The 8,899-nt window shown below is 54.0% G+C and overlaps 1 protein-coding gene across 4 annotated transcripts in view; it reads right to left on the bottom strand.

Annotated features, from left to right (window-relative positions):
- The window catches only part of Man2a2 (mannosidase alpha class 2A member 2), a 22,758-nt gene extending 13,865 nt beyond the window's left edge, over positions 1-8,893 (bottom strand). For 3 of the 4 annotated variants that reach the window (XM_010621094.3, XM_010621093.3, XM_010621095.1), the window contains exons 1-14: positions 8,735-8,893; positions 7,252-7,401; positions 6,364-6,621; positions 6,148-6,292; positions 5,882-6,053; positions 5,364-5,491; positions 4,955-5,128; positions 4,432-4,618; positions 1,942-2,119; positions 1,493-1,695; positions 1,162-1,344; positions 914-1,028; positions 743-810; positions 458-623 (exon numbers count right to left, since the gene is read on the bottom strand). In XM_010621094.3, coding sequence (XP_010619396.1) covers positions 458-623; positions 743-810; positions 914-1,028; positions 1,162-1,344; positions 1,493-1,695; positions 1,942-2,119; positions 4,432-4,618; positions 4,955-5,128; positions 5,364-5,491; positions 5,882-6,053; positions 6,148-6,292; positions 6,364-6,621; positions 7,252-7,383 — 2,109 coding nt within the window. In that variant the 5' untranslated portion in view covers positions 7,384-7,401; positions 8,735-8,893. The remainder of the gene's footprint in view (positions 1-457; positions 624-742; positions 811-913; positions 1,029-1,161; positions 1,345-1,492; positions 1,696-1,941; positions 2,120-4,431; positions 4,619-4,954; positions 5,129-5,363; positions 5,492-5,881; positions 6,054-6,147; positions 6,293-6,363; positions 6,622-7,251; positions 7,402-8,734) is intronic. The other variant, XM_033761092.1, reaches the window with a different exon arrangement.
- Between the last annotated feature and the right edge of the window lie 6 nt (positions 8,894-8,899).

The raw sequence follows: 8,899 nt of genomic DNA on the forward strand, positions 1-8,899 counted from the left end.
TTTTTTTTTTTTGGTATCAGGGATTGAACTCAGAACTTTGTGCTTGCAAAGCAGGCAGTGGAACCACTGAGCTAAATCCCAGGCCCTCAGTAAATATCTGTTATGTGGTAATGTGCATCCAAAGCACTAGCCTCTAAGAAGACTGAAAAAGGACCATCACCTGAACCCAGGAGCTTGAGGCTAGTCTGGGCAACATATGAGACCTGTCTCAAATAATTAAATGAATACTTATTGAATGAATAGATGATAGGGCACTGTAACTGTCACTTTTACTATTATCACTGCTCTGCTGAGCTTCCCTTCCCTTTCAAAGAGACTCGATGCCTTGGGTAGCCCTTGTCCCCAAGACACTCACCCCCAACCTGGGCAGTAAGCCCACAGCAGGGTGATGGGAGGCAGGTGACAGGCGTAGAGGAGGACCTGGGGAGAGGCCACTGCAGACTGAGCTCCAGCTCACCTGGTAGACATTGGGGACCATGCTGGTGGCCGAGCTCCAGTGGGCACTGAGCTGCACAGCCAGGGGTCGGCCATCCTCTGACAGAACACGCACTCGGGGCGAGCTGACCAGCAGGGACACCACACTGAGCCGCTCCTGCTCCAGCGGGTTGAAGAGTACCACAAACCTGTGTGTGGGAGGTGACAGGGCAGGGCCAGCGGGCAGGACAGGGGCCTGCAGGGGGCTGAAGGTGCGAAGTGGGGAGGGTGCTGGGGATCTCTGGGCACCTGGCCTAGTGCGGCTCACCTGGGCGAGGCGTCCAGCTGGATCACTGTGCGCTCTGGCAGGGCGTCGTGACCGGAGCGGGTGTCATCCTAGAGCAGAGCAGCCAGAGGAAAAGGCATCAGGGGCCTGGCCTTGTCCCCATCTGGCCCAGGAAAGAAAGACAGGACCCCAAGCAGGTCCAGCGGGGCTCACCACTTGTAGGAAGGGTGCCCCAGGGTCAAAGCGGTAAGTCTCCTTGTCCCCCAGCACCAGGTAGTGAGCCGCATTGATGATGACTTGCTTCAGGCTGACGAGGGAGCGCAGAAGCCTGTGTGGACAGCATGGGGAGCCGGAGATGACCACAAGGGCTGGCCCCCCCGGAGCCGGCCCACTGCCCACTTGAGCGACCTCTCTGCAACAGAGAATGCTGTGGAGCTGCAGAGGGAAGAGGAGGCTCCCACCTGACCCCGTAGTCCACCACCACGGCCTCCTTGGCGGTGCCAGTGATGGCATCGTGGTGCTGGAAGAGCCCCAGAGTGCGCCGGGCCTCCGTCAGGAGAGTGAAGTCGGACAGTGGGTACCGCGTAGCCAGGCCAGAGTGGCGGGCGTGTGCCACGGCCAAGCTGTACAGGATCTCTGCCCCCCTATGGAGAGAGGCGTCACTGCCTGCCACCCGCCCTATGCCTGTTTCCTTCTCCTCCTGTCACTCTTCTGCCACCTTGGCCTCCTGCAGGCCCAGCTGGCCTTCAACCCCAAAGGCTGACTCCCCCAAGCCTGTGGTGAGTGTCTCACCGCAGATGGGCTTCTAGGACACGATCCAAGCTCTTGTAGAAAGGCCGGGAGGTATAGTAGCCCGTCCAGTAGTGGTCCTCCCGGTCCGCGTAGGAGAAGAAATCCCCGCTCAGCACTGGGAACCCCGGGGGCCGGGCCCCTGGCTCCACACCTGTCTTCTTGTACAGAGCATCAAAATAGTCTGAGAGGGTACCAAACTGGGCCTGTGGGGACCCCAAAACCAGCTCCCATCAGTTCCGTGGCTTCCTGGGAACTCAGGCCACCAGTGTGGCAACAATGTCCCACCTCTCTGGGCCTTACAAGGAAGCTGAGACCCTGGGAATAAATCCTGAACCCAAGAGTAGGAAGAAAGCCCTGCTGGGACCCATTTGTGGGGAGTAGGGGCCTTCCCAGGAAGACTGAAGGCTGCAGCACTAGGACCCCCCACTCCAGCAGCCAGAGCCCCCCACCTGCACGTGGAGCTCAGGCTTGCTGTTGAGGAAATCAAAGAGACGCTGGTAGCTGAAGAACTGTGCGTCCCACTCCTGGGGCTTGTCATATCGGAAGTCATCACCCAGCGGCACCAGCAGGACATTGCTGCGGAATAGCCGGGACTTCTTCCGGTACTGGTCCAGGAGCAGGGCTGCCCTGGAAGGGAAGACAAGACAGGCTTTGTGCGAAGTCTGAGGGTTAAGAGATGAGGGAGCAGAGCCACCCTGAGCATCCAGCCCTGTAACACAACCCTCTGTGGAGCTGTCCGGCCTGCGGGTAGACGCACCGTGGAGTAGGAAATGGGTGCCAGAGACCCAGGGTTGTCTCGACAACTCCTCCTTATGCTGGGCTGCAACCGATGGCTGCACTTCCCTGTTGGCACCTCTGTTTGACACCGAGTTCTTCTCCACACAGCAAAGATGTATGAGCTTTCTCTTTCTCTATCTACCTGGTCCCACAGGATAGTGTACAATGTGTTCCTCTGGCCAGCGTCCTTGAGCCAAGGGTTCAGACTGCATAAAGCAGGGAGGGCAGGGCAGGGAGGAAGTGAGACTTCCCTCCTCAGCTGGACCAAGCCCCAGCCCACCATCCCCACAGGAACAGCCCAAGGTCACTGGCGACTACACTCATAGTCAGTTACTGTGTTTTCTGTGTGTGTAGCTCGGCAAGGCCATTTCACCCTGAACTTCCTGTTCTATTCTCCGAAGCCAAGAGCGGAGTTTTTCTATCTAATAGATCCCATCCGGTTAATCCCCGATCGGGAGCTCCAGTGAGTGAAGGTGTAGCACCCTGCGTTTAAAGAGCCCAGGCTCAGCCAAGTGTGGTAGTACATGGCTATTGTAATCCTAGTACTCTGGGGAGATGAGGCAGGAGGACCTCAAGTTTGAGCCAGGCCTGGGCAAATTAGCAACTCAGCAAGATGTTGTCTCAAAATAAAAAAATAGGGCTGTAGATTTAGCTCAGTGGTTCAGCCGCCTGCCTCACAAGCACAAGATCCCAAGTTCAATCCTCAGTACCCCCACAAATAATAATAAATAAATAAAGTAAAATAAAATAAAAGTCTGGGGATATAGGTCAGGACAAAGGCCCTGGGTTCACTCCCCAGTGTCCTCCTCCTCCCCAAAAAAAACAGAGCCCAGACTCTGGAGCTAGATTATGCCAACATCAGTTCCACATGTGCTAGCTGAGTGACCTTAGGCAACCTCTCTGGTAAAATGAGAATAATATTGATAACATCAGTATCCTTACTGGTACCATGAACCCTCACGATATGAGAATTAAAATGTATGGATGCATTAATATTTAAGTACTTACAGCAGTACCTAGCATATAATAGGAACCACACATAAACATCTTATTTGCCCGATTATGGGTAAAAATCATAAAAAATTAGAGCCTTATAGCACATTAGACACTCCTCCCTGTTTTTATTGTTATTATTATCATTTGTGTTGCTGGGGATGGAACCCAGGGCCTCGCACATGCTAAACCAGCACCCCATCACTGAGCTACATCCCCAGCCCTTCCTAGTTTTAGACCAACCTATTCAGCGTTCTTTGTGGGTATCATGGTTTGGGCACTAGTCTACTAACCTGTGCCGGTCTGGCTTGTCCTCTATTTGGTTCTCAAGAGAGATTCCTCAAAGACCACCCGTTCCTTGATTTATCAGCCCAGGGAGCCTCCTGAGATCAAGAAGCGACATTCTCCCCACTGGCCAGCTCTCTGAGAACTGGGCCAGCCTCAGAGATATCAGCTGCTGCTCTAGGGACAGTCATGCCTACTTAACAGCGAGAGGTTCTTTTTGCAATCAGTGTTTAGATTTCTAGAAACAAAGGGCCACTTTCTTTCCTTCCTGGTCACATGAAAACCAGTTCAACTTGTTGTATTCTTAAGGTTCTGGCTAAATGGCTGCTTAAGTCATGGGTAACCAGCACTTTTGGGGATGGCGGGGATGATTTCAGCCACAGACACATGGCTGAAGGTCCCTAACTATTCTCTCAAAAGGGACAGGGAGGCCAGAGGCTGTGTCTGGGGGACAGAGTGGCCATGTGAATGAGCTGTGGTCCACTGCACACAGGATCTTGCTGACTTCCAGCCAAGCCAGAGTACCAAAGCCAAGGGAAGGCACATTAGCTTGAGGTTTGTGAGAAACTGTACCAATTTACAAGCCATTTGCCTCTCATCAGTTAACTGGCTCTGACAGTTTGTTCGGATAACGGAAATCACAACCACTGGGAACCATAAGAGCTCTCTGGGACAAGTGGTTTCTGAGTGCCATTCCAGTTTTCCAGGGAGACTTGCAAGGAGCTGAGTTCTTCACCTGAGCTGGCCCTCTGTTTTCCGGCTGTGGCTAGCATCACATAGCTCCCCAGCACTGCATAGCCCAAATCAGAACCCAGGTCTCCTAGCTCCCCTGTACAGCAAAAAATCAACACCATGCCAGGCCAGGGCTGGAAGATGATGCCTACCTCTCTGCCACATTGGCCTCTGTGATGGCCCGGGGCGGCACCTTCCAAGGGCAGTTAATGCGCCCACCAGGCAGGCGTTTGAAATCAAACTGGCAGCAGATTTTGGGATCGGGGCCACAGGTATGGGGGACATCGTAGCTGTAGAAGGGCATCATGTGGCAGAAGATGTCTGTGCTGGAGTCTGAGTCTGCAGAAGACACACCATGTAGTCATCCATCGGTGGGCAGCCTCGGGAGCCGGGCACAGGGATGTCGAGGGCATGGATCTAAAGGCAGCCCTGACAGACAGTGAAACTCTAGTGGGACTCAGGCCGGGGGACCTACAGGCAGAGGACAGGACACGGGCCTGAGGGGTACACAGCAGGCCCCACGGAGGCCAGAGGATGATGTGATCCTCTCCTACTCTGACAGGCAGAATACTCTGGCAGTGTGACCTGAGGGAGAATGGGCTCATATTCCCACACCCCTTCTACTCCCCAGTGAAGGCTGCACAGCTTGGACCCCGCTACCCTACCTGGCCTTACCCCATGTCTGCCTCCACATGAACTCCAGGCTGTGGGCGGCAGCAAAGTGTTTCTTGATGGCATAGTGCACCCTCTGAATCAGCATGCTGGTCAGGTTGGCACGGCGCAGCAGGTAAGGCATGGTAGAGCTGTGTCCAAAGGGGTCCACTGCCCAGCCAGAGCGTGGGGTCACACCTGGGCATAGGGTTACAGAGACCCTGAAAGCCTCAAAATTACAGGGCCTGGCCTTGGTCTTGCCCAGCTACTGGCACTCCACTCCTGCCTTGGCAGGGGCGGGAAGATGCCACCACATAAGCCCATATTAGCTCAGAAAAGAACCATCCCCGCCAATCCCTATGCCTTACAGTCCCTTGTCACTGCACTCTGGGCCTAACTGTGGGGAGACCCCCACTCCTGGTCCTGGACCTACCAAGGTTTCTCTCCAGCCACTGGTGTCCCTCGATGAGCTGGTCAATCAGCGCAAAGTAGTGGGAGTTGGCCTCATCTGGCATCACCCAGCCTCCTGTTGCAATCTCTAGCTGCCCGTTTCCCACCAGCCTGCAGAGGAAGCTCCATTCAGGATGGGGCAGAGACCTGTGCCCTGCCAACCAGATGATGCCAGTGTTTACATACACTGGCTTCACAGCCAGTCCACCTGAACCCAGAACGAAGTGCACAAATAATGGCTCTCCTTCCCCCACTAGCCCGTCCCATGTCATCTAGGACCTACATATCATAGGACAGCATCTGAGCTCCCAGGGGAGGCCCGATGCCCTCTCTTCACTGATGTGCCATTAACTGGTGTCTCTGACACCAGTGATCCTCACACCATCACCCCCATCTCTGCCATAGCTCCCTGCCAACCCAGCACTATGGCATATGGCCTGACCTGCCCACCCAGCCCAGGACTCGCGTGACAGCCCCCAGAAGTCCCCCATTGCCACTGGCCTTCGGACTGCTGTCCTCTTCTGTGTACTAATGTTGTCCCACCACTTGGCAAAGAAGGAGACTTCTGCCCAGAGGAAGCGCCAGCGGGAGTCCTCCTGCAGCTTGGACACCATGCTGTTGAGGATGTGCTGGGTCTGCTCTGTGTAGTACTTGTCGAAGGTCTTGATCCAGCCTGGGGGACCAACACAGAGGCCCCTGAGGACTCTGCCTCCACCTCCAGCCACCTGTCCTCTGGCTCCCTCCCAGTGTCCCCACTGTGGGCTCACCTGGGTCATTGTGAGAGTGTGGTACCACGAACACCTGCAGGTCTTCAGCATCCCAGTCATGCGGGCTATAGGAAATGTCGAAGCCCTGCCTCCACACACCACCCTCCACGTTGTCGAAGGGCAACTCCTCTGACACTGTCAGCATCTGCCAGGCAGGAAGGCCGCTTAGTGCCCCATGCATCCCCACTACAGGTCACTGCCAGCACCTGCTCTTACCTGTAGCTCTGGCTTCTGGCCTCGGCCCCCCAAAGCAAACTGGCAGTCCTGGGGGGACACAGAAAAGAAGCTGGGCCGGGGCTCCGGAGGCACCACCCAGGAGCCATTGGCTGTGTGGTAGGGCAGCAGGGCAGGTGGGCCCTCCGCATTGGCTGTCAGCTCCAGTACAGAGTCCTTGATGTGGCTGATGATCTCATGGTTCTCTTCCAACAGCTGCTCCAGCTGTTCGATGCGGTTCTGCAGCACGGAAATTTGGCTCTGCCAAAAAACCAGAATGCACTCAGCCACGGCTCCTTAGGCCCGGCCAGGATGTCTGACTAGGGACCCCCTGAGGCCTGACTGTGAGCCCTCCCTCTGCAGAATTCAGACTGTGGGCCTCCAGGGATGAAGAGTCCTGTGCACATCAGCCTGAGGACTGGATCCACTTGGAAGCACCAGCATTCTCTACGTCACAGCTGGCAAAGATTTCACCTCATGTGCAGTGATTGGTGCTGCCAGTCTAGCGCATGGTACCCAGAAGGATTGCAAACAGGGCTTAATGGAAGAAAATGCTGCAATCAATTAGCAATGTCTGCCGAGAACTCAGGAGGACAGAGCAGCCACACATGCTGACATTTTTTTCTTCTTCCTTTTTGCCTGTTTTTTGCTTCCTACTTGGGCTGGGGATGTAGCTCAGTGGTAGAGCAGGTGCTTAGCATTTAGCATGCACAAGGCCCTGGGTTTGATCCCTGGTAGCACGGAATGAAGGAAGGAAGGGAGAAAGAGAGGAAGGGTGAAAGGGAGGGAAGGAGGGACGAAAATCTGCCTGGGCTGAAATAACTCTCCAGCTCAGTGACAACCCAAGACCAGGTGACTTGTAAAAGTGATCAACAACCAGGCATGACTCACCCGGGGGAAGTTCCCACCATTCTGGTGTCGGGCAGGATCATGCTGCACTCGGTCCAGCATGAGGTAGAGGGAAAAGACGGCCACACAGAAGATGGCAGCCCCACACACCGTCACCTGCTTCTTCAGCTTCATACTGGCCTCTGCGTGGACCTGGGAGAAGGGACGCCATCTGTAGCTCTGGCACACAAAACCCTTTTGGTGGTCTTTCCATTACACGCCCCAGTGAGTTCCCCAGGCTATTCTCAAGGAACACCTATTCCAGCTCAAGCACAAAGCAAGCTTTCTAAGCTTCAAATCCCCCCACACAAGTTGTGGATCCTGACCCAACCACGATATCCTTCTTTTGGCCAAGAATCCAAAAATACAATTAAGTAGCAAATCTAGGACTGGTCCTGCCTGGACCTGGAAGTGAGGAGGAGGTGTAGTATTGCCAGCCCTCAGCTAAAGCTGTAAAATAAACGGGTGCAGGATGAGAGTTCCAAAACCCCCCACACACCGACCTGCTTCTTCAGCTTCATACTGGCCTCTGCGTGGACCTGGGAGAAGGGACGCCATCTGTAGCTCTGGCACACAAAACCCTTTTGGTGGTCTTTCCATTACACGCCCCAGTGAGTTCCCCAGGCTATTCTCAAGGAACACCTATTCCAGCTCAAGCACAAAGCAAGCTTTCTAAGCTTCAAATCCCCCCACACAAGTTGTGGATCCTGACCCAACCACGATATCCTTCTTTTGGCCAAGAATCCAAAAATACAATTAAGTAGCAAATCTAGGACTGGTCCTGCCTGGACCTGGAAGTGAGGAGGAGGTGTAGTATTGCCAGCCCTCAGCTAAAGCTGTAAAATAAACGGGTGCAGGATGAGAGTTCCAAACCCGAGTGCAACCATCTTTCCATGGGGTCTGGCTCCTGGTGCCTGTCCAGGGTCTTTGGTCATTTGCTTCACCTTCAGATGAATAAACTGGTCTATTTTATTTGATTTAAAAGTACAGCCATGGGCCAGGGATTTAGCTCAGCGGTTTGGTGGCCTGCCTTGCAAGCGCGAGGACCCCAGTTCAATCCCCGGTACAAAAAAAAAAAAAAAAAAAAAAAAAAAAAATGTGATGCACCCCTGTAATCCCAGCACCCCTGTACTCTATGGGAAGCTGAGGCAGGAGGATCACAAGTTCAACGCCAGCTTGAGTATCTTAAAGACTTATATCTCAAAATAAAAAAATAAAAAGAGTTGGAGATATAACTCAGCCCTCGGTTCAGTCCTCAATACCGCAAAATAAAGGTATAGCCAAAGGCCAAAGAGACATGAAAGTCTACCTCTCTACCCGGTTCCTCTGGGATCAGTCTCAGCAGAAACTGCCTGGCACAGATCCTGTCTCGGTAAAGACACGGAATACATTTCTAAAAAGGAAGGGAGGGAGGCAGGACAAAAAGAGAAAAGGAAGGAAAAATGAAAAGAAGGCTGGGATGCAGCAGCAGTGGTAGAGCGCTCACCTGGCATGCGAGGTCCTGGATTGGATCCCCTGAAGCGCAAAAAGAAAAAAGGAAGCTCTGTTGCCGATACAGCCAGTTCTACATTCTCCCCGTTAGCTCTGATTCTTGCGGTGCAAAACTTTCAGCCTCGGCCGGCAGCGCAGCGCTCGGGTCCCGGAGCCGGGG

This window comes from Fukomys damarensis, unplaced genomic scaffold, assembly GCF_012274545.1.
Source record: "Fukomys damarensis isolate Sample0158 unplaced genomic scaffold, DMR_v1.0_HiC HiC_scaffold_7, whole genome shotgun sequence".
Lineage (NCBI taxonomy): Eukaryota > Metazoa > Chordata > Mammalia > Rodentia > Bathyergidae > Fukomys > Fukomys damarensis.